General features: G+C 38.0%; 5 protein-coding genes across 5 annotated transcripts; 3 read left to right on the top strand and 2 right to left on the bottom strand.

The window, feature by feature from the left end:
• Positions 1 to 448: 448 nt before the first annotated feature.
• Positions 449 to 5,328, top strand: cpt2 (carnitine palmitoyltransferase 2). Its single transcript, XM_030132261.1, is given in 14 exon segments — positions 449 to 897; positions 1,182 to 1,262; positions 1,356 to 1,432; positions 1,435 to 1,461; positions 2,112 to 2,557; positions 2,559 to 2,648; positions 2,650 to 2,736; positions 2,738 to 2,953; positions 2,955 to 3,072; positions 3,075 to 3,101; positions 3,104 to 3,127; positions 3,130 to 3,222; positions 3,225 to 3,416; positions 4,522 to 5,328. Coding segments are annotated over 14 exon segments (1,980 nt in total). The 5' UTR covers positions 449 to 724; the 3' UTR covers positions 4,851 to 5,328.
• A 144-nt stretch (positions 5,329 to 5,472) lies between these two features.
• On the bottom strand, positions 5,473 to 7,878 carry magoh (mago homolog, exon junction complex subunit). The gene is made up of 5 exons (XM_030132263.1): positions 7,688 to 7,878; positions 7,282 to 7,340; positions 6,806 to 6,916; positions 5,756 to 5,838; positions 5,473 to 5,675 (listed from the first exon to the last, which is right to left on the bottom strand). Exons 1-5 carry the CDS (start codon positions 7,776 to 7,778, stop codon positions 5,576 to 5,578), a joined length of 444 nt encoding a protein of 147 aa, XP_029988123.1. The 5' UTR covers positions 7,779 to 7,878; the 3' UTR covers positions 5,473 to 5,575.
• A 222-nt stretch (positions 7,879 to 8,100) lies between these two features.
• Positions 8,101 to 10,448, top strand: aatf (apoptosis antagonizing transcription factor). The gene has a single exon (XM_030132262.1). It carries the CDS (start codon positions 8,224 to 8,226, stop codon positions 9,901 to 9,903), a length of 1,680 nt encoding a protein of 559 aa, XP_029988122.1. The 5' UTR covers positions 8,101 to 8,223; the 3' UTR covers positions 9,904 to 10,448.
• Positions 10,449 to 11,046: 598 nt separating this feature from the next.
• On the bottom strand, positions 11,047 to 16,682 carry uck2a (uridine-cytidine kinase 2a). The gene is made up of 7 exons (XM_030131714.1): positions 16,514 to 16,682; positions 14,910 to 15,069; positions 14,558 to 14,654; positions 13,008 to 13,150; positions 12,807 to 12,904; positions 12,675 to 12,723; positions 11,047 to 12,362 (listed from the first exon to the last, which is right to left on the bottom strand). The coding sequence occupies exons 1-7, from the start codon at positions 16,616 to 16,618 to the stop codon at positions 12,229 to 12,231; spliced, it is 786 nt and encodes a 261-aa protein (XP_029987574.1). The 5' UTR covers positions 16,619 to 16,682; the 3' UTR covers positions 11,047 to 12,228.
• Positions 16,683 to 17,616: 934 nt separating this feature from the next.
• Positions 17,617 to 20,740, top strand: tmco1 (transmembrane and coiled-coil domains 1). The gene is made up of 7 exons (XM_030131715.1): positions 17,617 to 17,843; positions 18,436 to 18,513; positions 18,609 to 18,668; positions 18,818 to 18,864; positions 18,948 to 19,015; positions 19,278 to 19,422; positions 20,075 to 20,740. Exons 1-7 carry the CDS (start codon positions 17,774 to 17,776, stop codon positions 20,171 to 20,173), a joined length of 567 nt encoding a protein of 188 aa, XP_029987575.1. The 5' UTR covers positions 17,617 to 17,773; the 3' UTR covers positions 20,174 to 20,740.
• The last annotated feature ends 3,842 nt before the right edge of the window (positions 20,741 to 24,582 follow it).

Raw genomic sequence — 24,582 nt, 5'->3', positions numbered from 1 at the left:
CCATTTTCATGGGCGACCCTGGATGGAGGTGATGATTCCAGGCAGGACCTCTAGCATCTGTAGGTACATAAGGCTTCTTGTGACTCGATCTTCCAGCTGTTATTGATCAATGAAATCCATTCCACATTCTCCACACAAATGAGGTTTTAAATTACAGATCTTTAGGGCCTTCTGTTGAATTAATGCCCAGTTTGGCAGAAAAAGCAACCAAAACAATAACTTTAAAACCAAGACAGTCAAGGGATCACTGATGATCAGATCACATTGTACTGCCGTATATGCAAATAAACTAGCTCATGTAATATCCTAAAACGTATCCTTCAGTTAGTGCAATTTAACAGAATAGCTTGTTGATTTTACATATTAATTATTCCTTGTTCATTATTTAATCTCATTGTATTTATTGCAAAATTCCAAAATCACACATAAATCCTCAAACACCAAACCCGAACTGACTTCTTCTACGGTGGAGGGCAGCCCTGCGCCTTGCAGTGCACAGTCTGCCGGAAAAATATACGAAGAAGAAGAAGTAGCTGCATTAGGCTGTGCCAAGGTAAAAGCTAACAGCTAGCTGTTATGGTAATTATCTACAGTGACAGCTGATACGTGGTAGTACGGCGGAAGTGTCTTCAGGTTTTGCTTTTGGCTATAAGCTTCAGTTAATTGCTCACTGTCCTTAGAGATACTAAGCCGTCGTTTGGTTCAGTTTTTATTAGCTAGTAACATGGCTAATCTGCTTTCAATACAATACGTTTCGTCTCTGAGGAAGTCTGGGAGTCTTATTCATTTAAGAGCCGCTGCCCTGGGCATAAATAAGAGGAACTACAGCAGCAAACCATCCGAGTATTTACACCGGAGTGTTGTGCCCTCAATGCACTACCAGAAGAGTTTGCCCAGGTAAGAACCAAATGACAGTTCCGACGAATGTATTTAGTCATTACACTGCTTTCCGTGCAAATAATTTGGCATGACATTAGCTCCGTATAAACCTGTCCACCCTATCTAAAATATCAGGTGAACGTTAGAGTGTTTTATAGTAAAGATGATCCATAAAGGTCTGAATGAATGTAGGTGAAAGTGCACGGCTGGTTTTAGATGACCACCAGGGGCCGCAACACGACAACCTGTATTAAACTAAAGGCAGCGATTTTTCAATGAATAACACTTTGCTAATTCTTTAGACTTCCAGTACCAAAACTAGAGGATACCATCAGGAGATACCTGGCTGCTCAGAGGCCTCTTCTGGATGATGACCAGTTCAGGTAGGTTTTCTGACCTGCAAGTCAGTCTTTTGATGCTTCATACTTCTGACCAGTGCGGTTTAACAGTTTAAAACTTCATCCGTGTCTCCTCAGAACAACAGAGAAACTTGCAGAAGATTTTAAGAATGGTGATGGGAAACAGTTGCACGAAGAACTGGTTGCTCAAGACAAAATAATAAGCACACAAGTTACATATCTGGTAAGTGTGTTAGTCTGTCAGAGGCGGATCATGTACTCATAAAAAAACATTTGCAATGCATTATTATAATCCATATTATGTTAAATTTACTTCCCACATCTTCTCCATTACAAGTATAAGTCCTGAATTCAAAATGTTACCCAAGTAAATGTACACAAGTGTTACTGTAAGTATCAAATGTGTACATCAAGAACTCTTGATGATCAATAGCTCCTGTCAAAGTATTGTACTGTTGAAGAATATTTTTGTGTTTTTATCACTTTCAAATACGTGTAAGAACATTTCAGTGTTTCTCAAAGTGGAGCCTATCTTAGATCCTCTCTGTATTACTGGGTAGATTAGAGGTGAATTACTGCGTCATTCCACCCTGTATAAAAATCTCTTCTTGTCATGTAAAAAGTAACCAGCCAATACAGCTCTCAGACAAATGAAATAAAATATTTGCTCTTGACATGTAGTGGATTATAACCATGAAGGTACATAAAATGGAAATACTCAGGTAAAGGACAAATTAAGTACTTCAGAGTTGTAGTTAACTATAGTACTGTATTAATGGTTCTTAGTTGCATCACTGCATTCTGATAAATGTCAACATGTATTTATTTAATGCATTCACACCAAACAATCTGATTTCCTTCTCTTTACTTCAGGACCATGGTTTGACATGTACCTGTCTGCACGTGACTCAGTTGTTCTCAACTTCAATCCCTTCATGTCCTTCAATCCTGACCCTAAGACAGAGTACAATGACCAGCTTGTGCGAGCGACCAACATGGTGTGCTCAGCAGTGAGATTCATGAAAACTCTCCGTGCTGGGTTACTGGAACCAGAGGTTTTCCACTTGAATCCAGCAAAAAGTGACACAGATGGATTCAAAAAGTTTATCCGCTGGGTCCCGTCCTCACTGTCGTGGTATGGAGCCTACATGGTGAATGCTTACCCACTGGACATGTCTCAATACTTCCGTCTTTTCAACTCAACCCGGATCCCCAAATGTGGCCGAGATGAACTGTTCACTGATGACAAAGGTCGACACCTCCTAGTTATGAGGAAAGGCAACATGTATGTGTTTGACATTGTAGACAGGGATGGAAATTTTGGTGAAACCTGCTGAGATCCAGTCCCACTTAAAGTACATTTTGTCTGACCAAACCCCAGCACCTTCCTTTCCTCTTGGGGTCCTGACCCAGTGAGAACAGAGATGTGTGGGCCGGGCTCAGGGACAAACTGATAGCTGCTGGAAACGGAGAGCTTTTACAAACTGTTGACAGTGCACCTCTTCTGTCTCTGCCTTGATGATGAGACCATGAAGGACCACATTCACATCTCTCATAATATGCTGCATGGTGATGGCTGCAACCGCGTGTATGATAAGTCCTTCAGCATTATTTTAACCAAAGATGGACAGGCAGCCATCAATTTTGAGCACTCATGGGGCGACGGTGTAGCTGTACTGCGCTTTCAGAATGAGATCTTTAAAGACACTACAGAGAAAGCCACTGGTGCACCCTAGTTCTGCTGCGGCCAATGTGGATTCAGCCTCCTCCGTACGCAGACTGCAGTTCAACCTGGACAGTGACGCTGGAGAGTGGCATCAAAAAGCCAAGGAGAACTTGACTCAGCCGTGTCAAAACTCACCATGATGCCATGGAGTTTAAGAAAGGTGGAAAGAACAGTTAAAGAAGAGCAAGTTGAGCCCAGATGCCATTGCACAGCTCGCGTTTCAGATGGGCTTCCTGAGGCAGTATGGACAAACAGTAGCCCATATGAGTCCTGCAGCACTGCAGCCTTCAAGCATGGCCGCACTGAGACCATCCGACCTGCTACCATCCACACCAAACGCTGTGTGCACGCCTTTGTTCATCAGCCAGGCCAACACAGTGTGGTAGCAGCTGCGAGCTATGCTGATGAATGCTCTAAATACCATGGGCAGCTCACCAAGGAGGCAGCGATGGGTCTGTATACACCCCCCCACCCTGACTCCCTCTCAAAAAAACCACTTTTTATGAATGTGATTGTTACACTTTCTTTTGACCTGAATTATTCAGAGCTAAAGTCGGTTTCTGAATGCACCTGGATGCCATTTTTCACTATGCTCATTAGTCCTGGTGGAATTTTATTTGCAAACACAGTCATTTTTACCAAGAAATACAGTCCGGGTGTAATTATTTTACCAGGCCAGTATGTTAGCTGTAGGTGTATCAATGTAGGTTAGTTATTTTATTATTCATTATTCTGTTTGCTTTAATGATTTTAATGCAATGTTGTGTGTTTAACAACAGTTCTAGTTTTCTACCTGTTGATATTTGCTTCTTAGTTATGTTGGTCATAATATTAAAAATATCTTTAATCATTATACAGTCACAGCTTCTACAGCATCAGGATTATATTTAGTTTAGTGAGAGATTACATCAAGGAAATTAAATTTAACTTTAATTTCCTGTGGCCATACACCACTGATCAATGCGTACTGAGGAAGCACTGCTGTCATATCCTTTATTATCCAGGTGAAAGTCTCATAGGCCAAGAGAGCAGCATAAACGTTGTTTCAACAGTGAATACCAACTGTGCAAATGCACAGTACATGAATATATTTTCTAGATATCTTTAGTAGCATGCAAAACAGATATATTGGTCATTTCAGGGCAAAGGGAGGAGAAATCACACTTTGCAAGAGTATTTTTTTAAAAATAGACTTGTACTTGTCCATAGTAACCAGCTGGATTATATTCCAAGACACACCAGACAGAAAACCCAAATATACTAACATAAGATCGATAACATGGATGGACAGACAATGAAAGTTTTAAGGTAAAGGTGTGTTGGAGAATGGACTCACATCATCATCCTTTGGGTGCTGCACAGTTGACCACAAGTCTCCTTCATGATTTCCGATCCACATCAAGAAGGGGTCACCTGTGTTTGGAACTGATTTAGTCATATACTGGCAGCTACAATTGGTTATATTTTAATTGACAAACCTTATATATTACATAAAACATACAGTATATACTTAGTTAATATGGTACACTAATTGCTTCTTTATTTTGTTATTTTCAGGCCAAGGTTTTGACCGCCATCTCTTTGCACTTCGGTACTTGGCAAACTCCAAAGGCCAGACTCTCCACAGCCTTTATACAGATCCCGCTTATGGTGCCATAAACCACAACATCCTGTCTACCAGCACCCTCACAAGTCCAGCTGTGAGTCTCGGAGGCTTTGCCCCAGTTGTTCCTGATGGATTTGGTGTTGGCTATGGTGTTCACGATGACTGGATCGGTTGCAATGTGTCCACCTACCCAGCCCGCAACGTCCATGAATTCCTACAGTGTGTCCACAAGTCGTTAGAGGACATTTTCACTGTTTTGGAAGGAAAACCACTCAGCTAACTGCATTTATCATCACTAAAAATCAAAGCACTGTAGGTATTAAATGATCATGCGAATCGTTATTTCTTAGGGCCTTTTTAGATCTCAGATTTCATCTATGACCTGTAATTTAAGTAAGTTACACAAGAATAAATACTGTTTATATTTGAATCACTTTATTTTATATCGGCTCTTGAAGATGTTCGTCACTTAAGTGTAACAGAGCCTTTGTAGCGCATCTGTTACTGTGGCCTAATGTGAAGTGTTAGCCATGTTTTCATACTTGACACCGCTCAAATGGACAGTGAAGCTTTTCAGTTACAATTGTAATAGAGATAATAGTGTGAAGACACTGTGCCTTATCGGACCATGTGAATTCTAAACAGAGCATTTACTACTGTAATGCATCTTCTATTTAAATTACTATGGTTAATTGCTATCAAAAGCCTTAAAGGTTTGGGTGATTGTATTTTTGCGAATAAAACTCACTGACTCATATAGACTTTAGCTGTGTTTTTTTTAAGTATTATGGCACAAGAACATTTAAATGCTATTATTACTAAATGATTTTAAAACATGTCACTGTCAATGATATGAAATACAAAATTTTGTAAATATCTTTGACAAACCAGAAGTTTTTTTTTTTAAACTTTTATTTAAAATAAAAAACAATCCACCAAAAGCAAATGTACAAATGCGGTAGGACAACAACATAAGGAAAAAAACTTTCAAACCAAAATCCACATTTAGATCGGCTTGATCTTGAAGTGTAGACCAATGAGACTGAAGACGAGACATTTCAGATCTTGAACCAGGTAGTAGAACACTCGAAGGCCTTCAGGGTCCCTGTAAAACATTTTATAAAGTTAATGTCTTCTTTCTGTGACAAATAAATCCAATGTTCCAACTGCTGAAATGCAACTTACTTTGACTGGTTCACGTCAATCAAAGAGCCAATCTTGGAAGTTGTGAATGAAATGTGCTCGTCTCCAATGACGATCTCCAGTTCCTGTTAATGTAAAGGTCAACAAATTATTACTTGAGACTTAATTAATGGTGAAATTTATAATTGTAGAGGATTTTAAGTAGACTTCAAAGGTTTACTCCGACATCTGTGGCGTGTCAGTGGATTACTTAAGGAAAAAAGTTCATATTCACCACGCATTGACAAGTAGTATGCCTCAATGCTGTTGAATTCATGACATTGACGAGTAAACATTTTTAGCAACAGTTTTAACCCCTAGACCAACTTCAGGCTGAAGGGGTATTGTAATTGTTTTGTCTGTCTGTCCATCCACTCAACAATGTAACTGCATTATCTGAAGAATGCATTGAGATATCTGCACCAAATTTATACTGTGGAGGCATGTTAGCATGGAGCAGAAGCCTATTGAAAATATGTGACCTTGACCTACTTTTCAAGGTCAAATGGCCACGTGCAGTTACAATATCTGAATACTTTAAAAAATAAATATGTAATCAGTTTTACACAAAGACAATTTAATCTAAATTACAGGGCAGTAAAATTCAACAGAATCTTACACTATTTGGCTGAGGGGTATTTAAAGTGTATTGCACGTTATGTTTAATGAATGTGTATGTAGTAACAAGACAGGGTAATATAAACACATTAACAACCTTGGGAAAACCCAAATTTTCGCAATTTTGTCCCGTGTTATGTATATTGTATCAGCATCATGCCAAATAAGTTTGCATTAACTCATTATATATGCTGCATAATCCTAAATATTAGCCATTAAGATGCAGTACTTCTATTGGGTATTTGGGAGAATAGAAATATGGTATATTAAGAGATCAAAATTTTTGTGTAATCAGGTCACAAAATATAAAAGAACAAATAAACCACAGCATCAGTAGCACGTAAACCTTTGCAAACAGAACAATCCTCTACAAATAACAAACTTACTTTACAAGGTGAAAAGGCCAAAAATGCAGGACTGAGTCAGTCAACAAACCTGTCTTCCAACTCTATCAGGAGGAGGCCACAGCGCATCATCTTCCTTGGTGATCTCACTGTCGTCGATGATCCTTTTCAGCTCTTCCATCACACTCTTGTGTACGTAAGCCTGGGTTGGTATGCGGAACAATCAACATGGTTAAACTTTATACTTTGAATATGATCTGCATATTAATCAGACACAATGTGAAAACAGTTATTTAACTGTATCTAATATTAGTGCTTACCCAAACAGAGACAAAGATTAAATGTGTTCTAGTGTATTACAACTGCATGGGCACCAAGTCTCTCATAATGTCAGTACTGTGGCAACAAAATCCAACATATTTAATCAAAATATATTGTGAGTAAAACACTAATCATATCCAAATCTTTAGACTTACACACTGGAAATGTACGTAACACTGGATCCAAACTCCCAACACAGCACTGAGCATTGATTTTAACAGTATTAAATATATAAAAGAAACGTACCTCTTTCCTGATCATCACGTCGTTCTTGTAGTTGCTGTTGTTTGCATATCTCAATTTACCTGTAAAAATGTAAGACTTAGATTAAAGTTTTATTTAGCAATAAATACTTTACCCCTCAATCATTCTACTTTAGTCATATATGCAGAACACATAGGATATGAATAAACTGAATTACGCTTATTCAGTAGGTATAGAGTACTGCATATACAATGCTTGTAATTCGTTTAATGTATAAGATGTAAAAGCTAAATGTTACATGATTTTATACAGCGACAAACAAAAAAGTACAGATTGGCGCTAGTGAATTGACTAGTGCTGGATGCGGCCTAGTGACTACCGGGTGGCTAACAGATACTTAGCACACAAGAGAGCTAACACAACCGAATTACCCATAACTTGCACTTACCATCAGGTCTGAATTCAAATTCCAGGAACTCATGTCCAAACTTGCCTTTGTGTCCAACATAGTACCTCAAATAAAAGTCACTTGTTGACATTTCTGCTTCGAGGAAAGTAGTTTTTTCTGGTAAACGCAGCGGAACAAAACGAAGCTAACTGACGGCGCTCCAATCCTCGCTACCACTTGCGCATGCGTAAAACGCTATGCTTGCCGGTAATAAAACACGCCCTGTTCTTTATCTTTCAGGTTGGTCAAAACGTTGTGCTCTGAGCATAGTGGTGTTTCACAATTTTAAATAGCTTATATAACCACATGGAATTTTAACATTCGCCAGTATTTTACAGTTTGGAAAAGGACACTGAAGGGGGCTTTCCATTATTGCAAAGCGTTGGGGCTTATACTCAGTCTACGTGCCTGACAAACCAAACTCGGGGAATTTTTAAGTCCGAAAATCGTCGCTTTTTACAAACGTCATCATCCCCCACTTTGCTGAACGGTCTTGAGTTAGATCGCACACGTGTGGTTGTGAAAAACGTTTGGCTATGGCAGGCTCTTTTTCACAGGAGCTTGAGGATTTGTTAAATCCTTTGCCCAAATTCGCAGATCCAGAGGACGACGATGACGAGGCGACTAAAGCCAGAGTCGTCAACAGATTCAGTGAGGACGACGATGAAGATGAGGTCGGTCTCAGTGCCCTGCGGAAGCACAGCACATCCCTGCTCTCAGACACGGACAGACGGTATGTGGGGAAGGCGGTCTCTCGTAAACAACTGCTGATGGACATGGAGGGATTTGGTGAAGAAGATGATGATGAGGAGGAGGAGGAGGGCAGTGCGGGAAAGCAAGAAGAAGCTGACTATGAGGAAGAATCTGTTGAAGAAGAGGTTGATGATGATGAAGAAAATGACTTAAATGAGGAGTTGGAGGACAGTGATGCTGACAATAAAAGCAGAATCAAATCTCAGACAATGGATGGTGATATCACATTTCCTCAGAAGGTGGACTTCCGTAAGCTCACTGAGGGGATGGACGACTTGGGAGTCAGTGAAGAAGACGATGACAGTGGTGATGACAGTGGAAAGAGCGGTGAAGATGAAGGCTCTGAAGATGATGATGATGAGGATGATGATGATGATGATGATGACAATGATGAAATGGAAGATGGAGAAGATGAGGGAACCATCCACACATTCTCTCAAGACAAAGTAAATGAGGAAGTGGAGAAAGGAAAGGCTGTGAAGAACCAGCTGGCCTTGTGGGACCAGTTGCTTGAGGGAAGAATCAAAATCCAGAAAGCTTTGGTGACAGCCAATCAGCTGCCACAGCCCCAGACTTTCCCAGAGTTCAAGAGGAGAGGGGATGCAGATTTCGCAGGAGCACTGAAAAACAGTCACAAAGCTTTAAAGGCTCTCCAACGATCCTTACTGGAGATACATGATCAGCTGCTTTATCAAAACACAGACACAAGGACTGTCTGCATGGGAGCAACAGGAGCGCAGAGTGAGGATGAGGAGATAAACAGTGAGGATGAGGATGAACAGGAGCCAGTGCGTGAAGCTGGACCACCTAAACGAAAACTGGAGATGGCAGAGTATCCAGACTTCATGGCTAAACGCTTTGCTGCCTTCCAGCCGTACTGCAGTGGCACTCTGCAGAAGTGGCATGATAAAACCAGGCTGACCATGGGTAAGAGCAGCAAGGACTTTGGTGCATTTGAGAGGAACATATTAACCCAGGTGGAGCAGGTGCTCATGGATAAAGAGAGGCTTGTGCGGCGTACCCAGACCCGCCGTTCAGAATACCGAGTCCTGGGGAAAAAAGAAGCCTCTGCTCAGACCTCAGAAACCACAGAGGGTGAGGTAGCAGAACAGCAGTTGAAGGCAAACACACACCTAAAGGATCTGGATGAAGATATATTTGATGATGATGATTTCTATCACCAGTTACTCAGAGAGCTAATTGAGCGCAAAACAAGTGCAGCAGATCCCAATGACCAGGTGGCTATGGGCAGACAGTGGCTTGCCATCCAGAAATTGCGTAGCAAGATCAAGAAGAAGGTAGATACGAAGGCCAGCAAGGGGCGGAAAGTCAGATTCCACGTCCACAGTAAACTGGTAAATTTTATGGCTCCTATTGACCACAGTACAGTGAGCGACGAGGCCCGGAGTGAACTGTATCGAGGCCTCTTTGGTCAAAATTCCTCATCAGTCAGTGTAATATGAAGGTGTTTCTATGGATGTCATGCCAACATTTACACATTTACAGTAGTGCCTATTTGAGATATCCAGCTGCAGATTGGATTAAGACAGAGACATGGTGAATGTTTTTCTTCACACTGGATGGGACAGTTATGGTGTTCTGCCCTAATGGGGAAAAATACAGATATGCAATAAAAAAGGGCACATGCATTTCTGAGACAAATGTCTTTTATACTGTATATTTACAGTATGTCATTGCCTTATGATAAACTTGTGATCAGATTTACTTTATCAAATTCACTAATGGACTGTGGATGGAAAGCGATGTGTTATTTCTGCTTTGGTTATTACATGTTAGAGGGCTCAAGTTGTGTGGTCTTGTTTTCCACAAGAGTGACCTGTCTTGTACAATATTTTCATTATATTACACCTCACAGCTAGTTAATAAGAAATTAACTTAATGACTTACGTTTATATACAGAAATCTGACTGTAACTTAAGAGTCCTGCCTCCAGTTAAGCATAAAAAAAATCTAAATGATTTTAAAATAAATGTTATTTTTAAGTGCTCCTTGCAGTGAGCAGTTTTCTTCGTGTATGAATTATACTGTGATTTAAAAAAAAACAAACAACAATGTGTGTGTGTGTGTGTGTATATATATATATATATATATATATATATATATATATATATATATATATATACGAGGGCCGTTCAATAAGTTCATGGCCTCACCCAGAACAGAACAACACAGACTGATAATTTATATTTTATTTTTCAACATAATCTCCATTTACAGCAATGCACTTGGTCCATCGATGTTCAAGCATCACTATCCCATCACGAAAGAATGTAACATCCTGTATTATAACAACCAGTATTTCTGGGTGAGGCCATGAACTTATTGAACAGCCCTCGTATATATATGTGTGTGTGTGTGTGTTTTTGTCATGTTTACTGTTTTGATTATCTGTAACAGTATGGTGGAGGAACATTTATTCCGATTCCCTTATGTGTTTTACTTGAGTGACATGATACTAGCCAAACTGAAACAAGACTAAAGGGCAAAAATAATCCAAATTATTGTTAATTAAGAATGTAATATTGTGGCATCCTGTTGTAGAAAGGCTCTGTTAGCCATTAAAATACCCACATTTTTTTTTGTCATTGAAATTCAACATTGCAATTTTACTGATAAAAGAACAAATACATGACCATATAACACAAGTAAACAACACAACCCATATCAACCTGAACCAAACCACAGTGACAGTAGGTCATGATGAGGTGTATTTTTTTTTTTTACGTCAGTAAATGCAAGACTGTGGAAGTAACGTGTTGAGTCAAGCAAACCAGGAGAGTACCTGAGAACTTTATAGTAACAAAACGATGTCTACAGGAACTGCATAAAGACATTTACAGAGCACATTTATGTCAGGTATTGTGTACTTTATGACATCTTTCAGCTCAATGCATTTAGTAACAGAATTTGTTGTGGTTCAATTCTTTTAAATGAAACTTGCATACATGTGCATCTGAGGATTTCAAGTTTCAGCGAATCAGAGGAAAAATAATACTTGTGGTAACTCCATAACAGCATAATGATTTCTTCTGTATCTTACCAGGTCACACATCATCTTGATTAAATTACAGTATATTAAGGACAGTACAGAACATTTTCTTTGGCGATGTCACACATCAATGATCTGAGGTGGGAGCTGGTTGTTTCAATTAATTATTAACTAATTTAGATTCACACAGACAAAGCAATTGGTGCCAAGACACAAATGCACTATACCAGAAATCACAACCCACATTACATCTTTTCAAAACTTATGTCAAAATATACTTCATATAGAGCTTGAAAAAACGTTGCATTGCATTGATAAAGGTGTTAGTCAGGTCACAAGTTGAACCTTATTGAGTAAGGCCCTGCCATTACATAGCATGTTGCTACACTGCATTTATTGGATAGTTAAAGGCTTTCAAGTGGTTGTAAATCTTTTTAGACACTGAAACTGCATCTTTTGCTTCAATCCCAGTGTTGTGATAAAGGCAAGCAGCAGTTATAAATTAAATTCCAGGGAAGGCCCTTAATCTCTTGCCCTTTGTCAGTTTCAACAAACCACATACAAGATACAAAAAAACCAAAACAAATACTTCACTGTATGTGCCTACATTGACTCCGCTGTGTAGGAATGGTTTTCCCTCCTTGTTGTAAATTCACTCAGTCCAAAACAAGTATCAAAATGAGGCCTGATTTCCTGGCATTGCTTCTGCCTTGTTAGCTATGATGCGGTGCATGAGGGTTATACGGTGGACCTCCTGGTCTTCCAGGGGGTGGTGGGTTCAGTGAGGCCGACTGCTCGACTCCATGTTGGGCTTCTTTGTTGCTCCATAACCGTTAAACCACCCAGTCAGCCGTTTGGTTAAACCCCCGTTTAGTATATCCTGGATGTGTTGCACTATGAGGTTTATGGCAACTGTAATAAGAGGGAAAAAAGAGGTTGTGTAATCAGAGTAGAAGTCATGCATTAAGGTATATAGTATGTTTCCCCTCTAGTTTATTTTGGATGTTTTTTTAGTTCTTTCCCAAATCACGGACAAAGCTGTTTTGTCCTCCATCAGCAGTTTGGAGAGCACAACTCCCAGCTCAGAGGTCAACAATAAACACAGCTGTGTCCTTCACGATAACACAGGAGACTAGGCTCTGAAACATTTGGTTTCAGTTGCCTTGATGTCATCTCTGTTGTGGCGTACTTAAAGGTTTTCCCATGTAACAAAAGCACACGTACCAAGGTTATCAGCTCCTCTTGGTATGATCACATCAGCATATTTCTTCGTCTGTATAGCACAAATAAAGTGTTTTGACCATGAGAACAAGTTCGGTGACACAATCTGAAGTAATATTTGCTTTTTATACTCACTGGTAGACAGAACTCCTCAAACGCAGGCTTCACAAAAGTAATGTATTGTGCTAGAACGCTTTCCAGATCTCGACCACGTTCGCTGATATCACGCAGCACTGAAAATGAAATTGGGGAAATAAGTGAATGAGGATGACTATTAGACTTTTGCCCAGAGGTTCGGAAATGAAGGATGTGTCCTTTTGGACTTGCGTGACTCACCTCTGCGGGATAGCCGTGTGTCTGCGTCTGTATCCACAAACAACTTCATTTGGAAAAGGTCTCGGATCTGCTGAGAATAGAACATCAGGATGCCCTCAAACAGCACCACATCAGCAGGGTACACCGTCACTGTCTCCTCCTTCCTAAAACACATTAAATGTACAAATACTGCTATAGTTATTGGTATAATATTAGTATAGTTAATAATAAATGCACACATGCAAGTGTAATGCAGACACATATAGCACAATGTTAAAGTTAGCAAATTGACTTCAAATTATTTTAATAATAGCAAAAAATATCAAAATTAAGTTAGCTAAGATTATCTTAAAGTAGCTAACTGCTGAACAAGGACTCACGGATTCATTTATATTTTTTCAATTAATGTATTTTCATATATATAAAGTAAGAGTATTTTAAATTATCTACAGCAATAGTAAATTATTTAAAAACAACAATACTTATTTATTTAATTGTTAATTCTTTCAGAGCAATGTGAGAGCACAAAAAGAAACACAAAATGTTATAACTTTACATGCTTAAAGCTACGGAGCCTGTTAGGGGACATTGAGAAAAAAAAAAAAAAAACATCACAAATTTTTTTTCAAATGTGTAAAACCCGAGTGATAGCCTAATTATCACTAATCCATTAGTCTTTCTGTGCTTACGCACCTGAATCACTTCCCTCATGGTGAACAACTTCAATGATGACTCCATCATAAACACAGTCTACTTGTTTACATAACAAAGCGAAACGTCACTCAGGCCTTTTCAGAAATTTTGTTGTGAAGTGCAGTGTGGGAATGTGAATTCCCCGCAGCCGCAGCAGCAACAAAGATGGTGAACAATCGAAAGCAGTTTCTCACAGATTTAGTAAGAAAACAAGCCAGATCACTACAACGTGAAAGTACACAGTCCACCAGGATTGTATTAAAGAATGAGTATAGTCGGTGGATGGAGGTAAAGGCAACATTTGGGTTCAGCACTCACAAAGAGACAGTGAAATTGCTGCTGCATGGAATTCCCATTCCCACAATGCACTTTACGACAAAATTTAAGAAAAGGCCTGAGTGATGTTTCGGTTTGTTATGTAAACAAGCGGACTGTGTTTATGATGGAGTCATCTTCAAAGTTGTTCACTGTGAGGGAAGTGATTCAGGTGCATAAGCACAGAAAGACTAATGGATTAATGATAATTAGGCTACCACTTGGGTTATACAAATTTGAAAAAAAATTTGTGATGAAAGTCATACGCTGTTTTAAAGTTATGCCATTTACAATATCGCAAATATTGTTTGCTCTAAAGATGCCAATTCTTGTAAAAACATAGTTCATTTTATCAAAAATGTTCATCCCATCACTCAGACAGCCTTTGATTTTCACAATAAATATACTATAATCTACTACACGGGCTATTATGTCCATTTTGTCATGTCTGTGTTAAATTAGGATGCATCAGAGACTCCTTTTATGGTACATGCAGAAAGTGTTCATATGTCCTAGAATGTGTTTTAGTGTTTAATCTATGAAGCTTTCAGAGATGACTTCACCTGGAATGGGTAACAAAGTCGTAAACAGGTATCTGTACTGTTTTGCCCTCCTTAATGTCCCACAGTGTTGAGATTATGAGGTCGTTGTCAAATGCATCTGTAAGAAGATGACAATGCTGTTAGCATCATTTCTCCATGAATTATTTCCACACAATGGCCAAGAAAATGTCACACCCAGAGAGTGAATAAAATACGGATTAGTTTATGGGATTATTTTCTGTATAAATAATGCTGTGTCCTCTCAGCACAGAGACATGCAGCTGTCTTCAGCAAGCCCGTCCTGCCTCCAGATGATACATGATGCAATATGTACTTTTAGTGAGGAGGTGAATACAGAGGACTGCTCACACACCTGGGTGGTCAAAGTTGAACTGGCCCTTGAGTGCCTTGGCCTTCTGCTCAGTAGTCAGGACTTTGTAGAAGCTGTCCTGGCTGAGGATGGCCACTTGCCGCTGATGGTGGTCGATTTCGTTCTGACCCAGCAGCTCCATGATCTTACTGCAAACCGATGACTAACAACACAAAAGAACAAAATGCATGACACTATAATGGATACAATAGCAGTGTTTTCTGATTTACCACATCCGTGTATTTTCAGAACATGCTATGTACAACTGAAACCAAAACATACACTATCATTGCACTTTCACTAGATTACTCATGTTTTGAACCTAGAAACATATCTTAATCTAATAAAAAAAAACATTAAGAGGTGAAAATCTGATTTAACTGACAGTCTGTGTTAAGACTACAGTTTACTCTTCATTGAAGTGACAGACAGGTGGCTCGATGATCAGTTACTCCTTTGGGAAAGTGAAGCATAATACCAGGAAGTCAAACCCACTGACAACTAACTGTCAACAAAACCACAACTTTTGTGCTGTAAAATCACCCTGCTGTTGTATAACTACTATCAAAGTGTAGAAGGGTTGGCTGCTTTATTATTTTAACTATTTTTCAATTTCCTGATGTCATAGTGTCCCAAGAATCACACAATGTAACCTAAAGGCAGACAGCTTATTCTGACACATAACATTTCTGTCTAATTAAAGCAATAAATAAAACATCAATTATTAATAAGCATTAAAATCTAGACTGGAATTAAGTTTTGGATTCAGATCACAGAGCAATAATGCAGATTTAACCTCAGATGGTTTATCACAATGGTAAAGAAGATGTTATTGGTGCCAGGGAACCAGTTAAGTCCAAACTAAGGTCATGGACATACACAAAAACTCAGATGCTTAAGAAAATGGAACACCTGATAGTAAAATATTTCAGATCAGCAGATCACCCAAAATCAGTCATGACCATAACTAAATATTCCAGCCTATTGATATTTGTAAGGACGTGGGCACACATTTACTGAAACATAAATAAAATAATCAGACTCTCCTTGGTTATACCAGATTTATACATTTATTGCAGTCTCTGGGGCGACTGTATTTTGTGTCTGGTCTTATTATTTTCATGAGCTTATATATACTGCACAGCAGATGCTAACTGACTGATATCCCACCTCTCTCACTCTGGCAACCGTTTAAATTCCATTTAATTGAAAAATCATTCGACTCTATCAGCAAAATCACCGAATACATGGGGGTCTTCCAATGTTAAATATGATTTCCCCAAAAATAAAGTAAAAAAACAAAACAAAACAAAACAAAACAAAAAAAAAAAAACAACTATTCATCACATGTGTTGTGACAATGTAGGGCACTTGTCCTGACATGCCACCGGACAACATCATTAGATATAGGCTAGTTACTGTAAAAGGCACAGTCATTGTAATTCATCCAAGAGAAAGACAAATATCAGCACATTTCTGAATTAAAGTGCGGCGTGTCATCCACAATTTTCCTTCATAATATTATTTTCTTTATGTCGTTTCTCACTGATCCTGGATGCAACAAATCCCAAATAAATACAGAGAAATACAGTTCTAGAAATGCCAACCTTGCCGCTGGCTGTTCCTCCGGCAACACCAATGAGAAAAGGCTGCCGATCATTGCCCTCATTTTCGGCTTGGTCACCTGGCTTTGTCTCGCTGTCGCCTGCCATGCTTCATCTGCAGAGCTCTGCGTTGCGGCCTCTGACACTCGGCGGTGCCTGCGCTCTGTGCACCGCACCGCGCTGCGCTCCTCCCATTTGGACAAGATGAGGAGACTGACGCGAAACCCGACGATGGCGCTGCTCAACCTGGTGATGGTTATGTGGGTCATGGATGGTTATGAATGTACGACGAGACAGACGAATACGCGAAACCGTTTAAGGTCATTCAATGTTACATCCCCATATTTGGAAATATAAGGGTTCATAATGAATTGATTAAAATATCAGTTGACCTAATTTAGTCTGTGAGACAGATGGCCTACATTTCAACATACACACTGACAAATTAAAGGAAAAATGCATAGCGAGACATAAGGACTGAAGAGGCTTCATTTATACAAGGCTTGGGTTTCATTAGAGGTCACTGCAGGTCTAAGAGATAATTTAATCACATGATGAAATATTTCTTTATTTGCAAGAGCTAAAATGGCTAAATAAATAAATAAGCCTTTGCTTATTTTGCTCCGTTGTTCTTCAAATCATTTACGGAACCCCTTACACCTGAATAATCTAGTCTCACTGTGTCATTTTAAAGCTGAATTGGAAAAAGTGATTGTTTCATTTAGCAGGTTTTATTATTTGCTTGTTTCTTATTGAATGTCATGTTAGATGTTTCTGATATTCCTTTTATTGTAATGTACATCGCCTTGGCCAGGTCTCCCTCGAAAAACAGGTCTTGATCTCAAGGGACAACTTGGTTAAATAAACGTTGAATAATAAAATAATAACAATAATAAAGACTCAACAACGCAATGCAGTTCAGTAAAAATACTCTTAAATTCAGCTTAAAACAATAAATAAATTAGACTATTCGAACTGACACATTACCGAATGATATGTGATTTAAAGTTAATAGTCTAATAAAACGTATCTTATTTAATTTACTATATTTAATATTTCCATTTCAGTTCATTGAATCAGACTACGGAGTGAACCGGAAGTACTTCCTGTTGCGGTGACCTTTCCACTACTGCTGACCCAGCTCTGTCGAAATACACATCACCGTAATGTCCCCACGGTGTTAATTCTTTTTAAAAGAAATATTACAGACCCGCTCTTTCTCCACAGTCAGTTAACGGTGATAGTAAACGTGACATTACCGCCATGAGTACTATGTTTGCAGACACGATTCTGATCGTGTTCATCTCTGTTTGCACTGCGCTGTTAGCCGAAGGTGAGTGAGATTTACTGATAAATCCTCGGGCGAAAAAAGGATCTTAGCTCTCGGTGAAAATGTGTAGAGAACTGTGATTGATTTCATATCATTGTGGACAATATACGGCGGTGGTCGGGGCAGTTTTATTTCTATTAATAAACCAATTCTGTTGGTGCTTTTAAAGGTGCCACAGTTCTTCAGTTAGCTAAAACAGTTAGCCAAAAAGCTCATGTTTAAAGTGCAGTTAAGTAGGAGGAACAACAAGTTGAGCCATAAAAATAGAGAAAGTAAGTTCAGACCGTCAGAAAATCCTTATCCTAATACATTTTTGGCTTAAAGTTTGGTCCCCCTAATTTGTATTTCCATTATTAGGTGTATTTTAAGACTCATAAGGAACCAGCTGATGTCAAGCATAATCTATTTATATTCTTTTTATATTTTATTTATATTCTATATTCTATTCTATTTCTAATCTAATATTTGCAAACAAAAAATCATGTAATCAGTCTGTTCCTACATTAGTCTATATGTCCTCAAGACTGAGAGACAGGAATCATTTTATATATTTGTCATCTATTTTTACTAACAAACATCTTTATTCTTTCTTTAGGAATAACCTGGGTTTTAGTTTATCGGACAGAAAAATACAAGCGACTAAAGGCTGAGGTAGAAAAGCAAAGTAAAAAACGTGAGTAACACACACTTGCATATATCACGATTCAAACCTTGAGTGAAATATTATTTCCAAGTTAAAATTAATTCATTTTTGTGATTTGATATTAGTTGAGAAGAAGAAGGAAACCATCACAGAATCTGCAGGACGTCAGCAAAAGAAGAAGATTGGTAAGAACAATGATGTGTTTTATTTTAGAAATGCTACTTCATTATTTGGGGTGAAGGCGTAACTGACACTGGAGACTGTAGGTACACAAGTGGCCAACTGTGTCCCAATGACCATGTTTCTTTGTGAGTAATTTGTGGATTTATTACAGAAAGACAAGAAGAGAAGCTGAAGAACAACAACAGAGACCTGTCTATGGTAAGACCCATCATATAAAACTAGTTCAAGTCAAATATAATTTAATTTAAATGTTTTAATTTTATGTATGGGTGTGTTTGTAGGTGCGCATGAAGTCCATGTTCGCTATTGGCTTCTGCTTTACAGCTTTGATGGGCATGTTCAACTCCATGTAAGTGTAACCAACTCTGATTTAGTAAACATTTTTAATAATTTACTCAGTTTAAAGAATAGAGTAGGGCAAATAATTATTTGTGATTAAATGACCATCCCAGAGTAAAATAACTCAGTGATGTCACAGAAATTCTTCTCATTTTTGACAAAAGTGATCAGTAAGTTAGAAATATTCACAGGTGTCTTTTGTAAATTCTTCAGTCTACTGCTTTAAATGTACAGTCAATGCTCTTAACAGTATTTGTGCCCTTTTTGTTTAGTTTTGATGGAAGGGTAGTAGCCAAACTGCCATTCGTGCCCCTGTCCTACATCCAGGGACTTTCACATCGCAACCTGCTTGGCGAAGATTACACTGACTGCTCCTTCATCTTCCTTTACATCCTCTGCACTATGTCCATCAGACAGGTGATTTTGCCTTGTTATTCTATAAATATTCCCTCAGGTTATTTGGTCAGCGTCAAGGGAAAGCAATAATTTTGCTAAATGACAAAATTCAGGCAATCTGCAATGTGCTTCTTAAAGCTAACACTTGTCATACATGTTTATCGACTACATTTCTAATGGTAAATGTTACACCCAAAAACTGCAAATATATTTGCAAAAGAACATTATAAACCTAGTTTGCTCAGGTTGAAATGAAGGCACAAACACTGTTTTAGGCTACAGATGAGCCTGTTTATTTTTAATAAACAGTAGAAGTGAGATCAGACCGCAAATGCTGACCTCTATCAGTAAAAGTCATGATATTGGAAGGAAGGTACGGTTTATGTTTCACTAGGGATTATAAAACAGTTACCTTAATGAGCAGTCCTCCGTTACAAAGCCTCAACAGCCTGCCTGGGTAAACCATAATGTATAATATGTATAATGACCCTCATAATGAGTGACAGAACAAAGTTTTTACCTCTTCAATTATGGAACATAATATTGCTTCCCTTGCTCAGTGTTTGGGTTAAATGTGTCTCAAACTACTCTGTTTCATCAGAATTTCATGCCTTTAAAATTTTTATCCCATACCAAGTTTTCTTAAATATTCTCCTTTCTGTCTTTTCTTCAGAACATCCAGAAGATGCTGGGTCTTGCGCCATCCAGAGCTGCAACAAAACAGGCTGGAGGCTTCCTTGGACCTCCTCCTCAAGCAGCTAAGTTTTCCTGAGCATCACTGGGGTTCAGTGTTGGTGTTCTGCACTGCCGCTGTGACTGCAGCTGCGGCGCCCTCATTTGGTTACAGACAGAACTGCTTGTGCTGTTTTGGAGCTGAGGTATTATCTGTCGCAGCTGCTGTAACAACCTGTTGTTCATCTTTTCATGTGTTTATTTAACTTAACAATGAGTCAGCTAGAAATCATGGGAGGAAATTATCTTAATTATGTGATTACCAAAGGATACATGATGTGCTCCGGACAAGCATAGTTTTTTAAAATTGTTAATTTGACACAGTAGCCATCTCATTCGTCAGTATTATTCTATGCCATGTCTGTATCCTCATTTCTTGCATATTAATAAAGTTTTATGATTATGTTTATCAGCCTTTTTTGTTTTCTGTATTTTGAATATTTTTCTCATTTAATTAGGCTAAAAATTAAACTTGAAAGATGTTTCGTTTACATTAGCCTTGACATTTTGGTAAAGTTTTCTTATACAGATCTGACTTAAATGCAGTGCAATGGGATTCTGCAATAACCCATCATGTACTTGCCAATAAAGGCACACTGACAGTCAATTCAGTGCAATATGTTTTTTTTTTTTTTAAATAACCCCCCCCACACACACACACACACACATGTCGAGCAGAACATTGAATTTTGGTGACTTATAGTTAAAACTAAAGTGACAGTGAAACATGCTGACAAAACATGCTTTTTAAGTATTTTTTGCCCTCATATTATTCATATAAAAAAATCTATTCTTCTGTGATTCATCTAATTATTTAGAACAGTGGGTTTTTGGTTCTCAGAGATTATGTAAATCAACATTTCTCAGTAAGTCTTTGAACTGATTTAAATGATGGTTACAATTTTATGGGCTGCATAGAGAATTCAAGAATAAAAGCATGACATTTAAACGGGTTCAATTAAATTATTAACACAAAAAGTTCTTTTGTTTAAGCAAATTTCATACATCAAAAAGATACATTTGGCTTTATTTCTCACAAGTTGGTCCTCTGAAGTTCTCCCTTCGCTAGTCCCTCCAATAAAGGTGCCTGTTATAGCAAGTTAAATGCATCCTAACAGTTAGGATGACCTCTGTCAGAGTTCCCCTTGTGTTCTGTATGACAGGAAGTTTACATATTTATTGGCTGTATTTTTGGTACAGGACTAGATCATGGCCCTGCAGCAGCCTCTGGTTCAGATGTTTTTTTCCTTCCTCTGCTACTGTTGTAGGCTGTGGCTCTTCTGGTGTCACAGGGTTTGAAAGCTCTTTCTCTTTAATCTGTAGGAGCTTTTACTCTGGAGAAAAGAAAACACCCCATCAATGAGTTACAATAAGTAATTCATGACATGTATCCCACTTTTTAACTGCATGGTTACCACACTAAATTGTTTCCCAGACATGTTTTAAATCAGTGTGAGACAAAAAAGTTCAACAAACATTAAAAAAAAGTTTTTCCATCTTAGACTCAGTTTAATCTATGTTTAAGAAAACTGACCTTTTTAGATGTAAACAGATCTTTTGACAAACACTGTTTTTTTAGGTTATGTTATTTCATTCATAAAATAAAAAACTCAGAAAAAGTTCAAATGCCAGCAAAATGACCACATGAATGAAAAGGAGCAGAAAGAGCAATCTTATACTTTCTGCCTCTCTGCTCTGGTAACATTATTGACATATTAATATTAAGCACATCAACTTAATATAGTGTGTAATTAAAACTTATGCATTAATTGGTTTCAAACAGTTTTGACTTAATGAAATTAACGTGATAATTATTTTTACATCTCTGTCACACTTACTGGACATCTCAGTAATATGGCTTCTTAGTTGATGGTATAGTTAATTAAGATTTTTACTGTGTGAACGCTGTGAAAAACAAAATGGCTGAAGAATATGGAACTGGACAACTCGGTTTACTAAATGATTTACAAATGTCATAATTGTGGTAATGAAGAAAATATGGAAAACTAGTTAGAACAAGTTAATTTGTAGGAGAAGCAAAACAATTCTGTAAGCAACCAATTTTTGAGTACTAATCAAAAATACTTGATTAAAGGAGTATATCTGTAGGGTGAACATAACTTCATTGGAAGTTATCATAACTCAGAAAGCTGCAGGGTTTCTCCACCTTGTCTGCCTTCGTCTTCTTGCCTTTTTTGTTTGTTTTTTTTTAACTTGTTTTTCATGCTGATCTTGAACCATTAACTTTGTCAGTACAGTACAATACAGTTTTTCTTTATTGTATTTGAGCTTTTGTAGGTTTTTCCTCATTATACGTCTTATATAGCCCAATATGCCTTTACACCTTTATAGAGGTTTGAGTGCTTGAAAAACAATCAGTCATATAGGTCTCATCCATAAAAACTCACTATTCTAGTCTAACATGTAAATTACACACAAAAAATATTACAGATATTTACACATAACAAAACAGACGCATATAAACACGTATACAGTGAGACTAAACTAAAGGTAGAAAAAAAGACCCAGAAAAAAGTTACAGACTGTTTAGTGGCTGATTCAACAACATGAACTAGAGCAGGGGTGGCCAACCCTGGTCCTGGAGAGTCACTATCCTGCATGTTTTAGATGTATCCCTCTTCCAGGACACTTGATTCAAATGATAAGCCTATCATCAAGCTCTGCAGAAGCCTGATAACAACCGTCAGGCGTTCTGGAAGAGGGAAACATCTAAAACATGCAGGATAGTAGCTCTCCAGGACCAGGGTTGGCCACCCCTGAACTAGAGACTTAGAGATCTGTTCTGTAAAAATACTTTATCATGAACCTTCATCACAGTGTCATGACTCATTTTACACAGATGGACACCATCCTCAGAATCACCTCCATGGGAAAGAAAATATATGTGTACTTTATTTCACAGATGTGGATGAACTGTCAGCTTTACTGGATTTTAGTGTAAAAACATGAAGTTACAGTTCTATCCTGTGTGTCAACAGAGAAAATATCATAAAAAACAAACAAACCTTGGATTAGCAGCTCACTCTTTGTTGACATTTGAGGTGTGGACATTGAATTGTACCCACAAGAGAAGTTTTGTATGATCTGCTTCTCCAACTAAACAAACAATGACAAAAAAAAAACAACAAAAAACGAAGACAAACGATGTCCATGTTTACTGGCCACCAAATTCAGAATGGGTTCCTAAAAAGGCTTGGAGCAGCCCTGCCTCTAGTCAGGATATATACAGATGTAATTACTGATTATTACATAGAGTGTAGAAATGGGAACAGAAACACCACTCCCATAATGCACCTCAGGCACTGTGCATGGGGCTGGAGGGGGGACCAACACTATCATTACAATGATATTACTTATTGTTTTTATTTTATTATTGATTGAGTGAGTTATTTTTTTTAAACCTTTATTTAATCTCTGAATATACTGAGGTGAAGGCATCATTTGGAATGTTCTCCTGAGACCCAGCTATGAGTTTGTTGTCCACTTTTGGGGACAAGAGTTTCACAGAATTATTACAATGTTGCGTCATGCTGTTTTCACTCAAAGACAATTTCTTTCATCCAAAAAAAAACAAAGCCCGAAACTTGTACTTTGCTGGGTCTTTGGGGGATATAACTGACACAACATGAAAAATAGTGATGATAAAAACAGTTGACTCGGGAAACAACAGAAAACCAAACAAATATAATTCTAATATTACACTCAGAACAGATAATCAGTAGTGATATAAGAAAAACTAAACATTGATGCAATAAAGCTATTAAAACTCATAAAAATATAATAATTTAAATTAGCTAAACCACAAACAATCAGTAAAATATGATTACGATTAAATATGTGACTTGCCCTTGTTAAGATTTTGTCCTGCTGTTCCAAGCTGTAGCTGCACAAAAAGTAAAACTAGATTTTCTGAGAGCAGTAAAAACAGATGGTACTTGCAACAAAATAAAGTTTTTCAAATGAGTTTTGCGGATGCTCATATCAAAAGATAGTAATATAGTGATATATGAAGGTAAAAGATCAATGAGTGCTTTATAAATAAATAAAATCCACTGTTTACCGTGCATTAAAGAGAGAGAGGGCCAACCAACGTACATACAGTTCACTATGGTGAGTACTGCAGTTATCACTAGTAATATGATGAATGATGAAGAACATCCAGTGGCATATATGTATAAAACACCACCATAAATTAAAACTGACAAGAAAAGTTACATCAATGATCACCTGCCTACAATGCAGCAGAAAACTCTGCTTATTCCTAACATTGGTTGATGGTCTGCCTGTCCTATGTGTTTTATATCACTAAGACCAGAAAAGCGGACCACATCAGTCCAACTCTGAGGTCCTTACACTGGCTACTTGTCCATCAGAGGATAGACTTTAAAGTTCTGTTGCTGGTCTATAAAGCTCTGAATGGTTTAGGCC

Source organism: Sphaeramia orbicularis, chromosome 4 (genome assembly GCF_902148855.1).
Source record: "Sphaeramia orbicularis chromosome 4, fSphaOr1.1, whole genome shotgun sequence".
Taxonomy (NCBI): Eukaryota; Metazoa; Chordata; class Actinopteri; order Kurtiformes; family Apogonidae; genus Sphaeramia; species Sphaeramia orbicularis.
The sequence above is the reverse complement of the archived record's forward strand: the minus strand, read 5'-3'. Positions and strand labels throughout refer to the sequence as shown.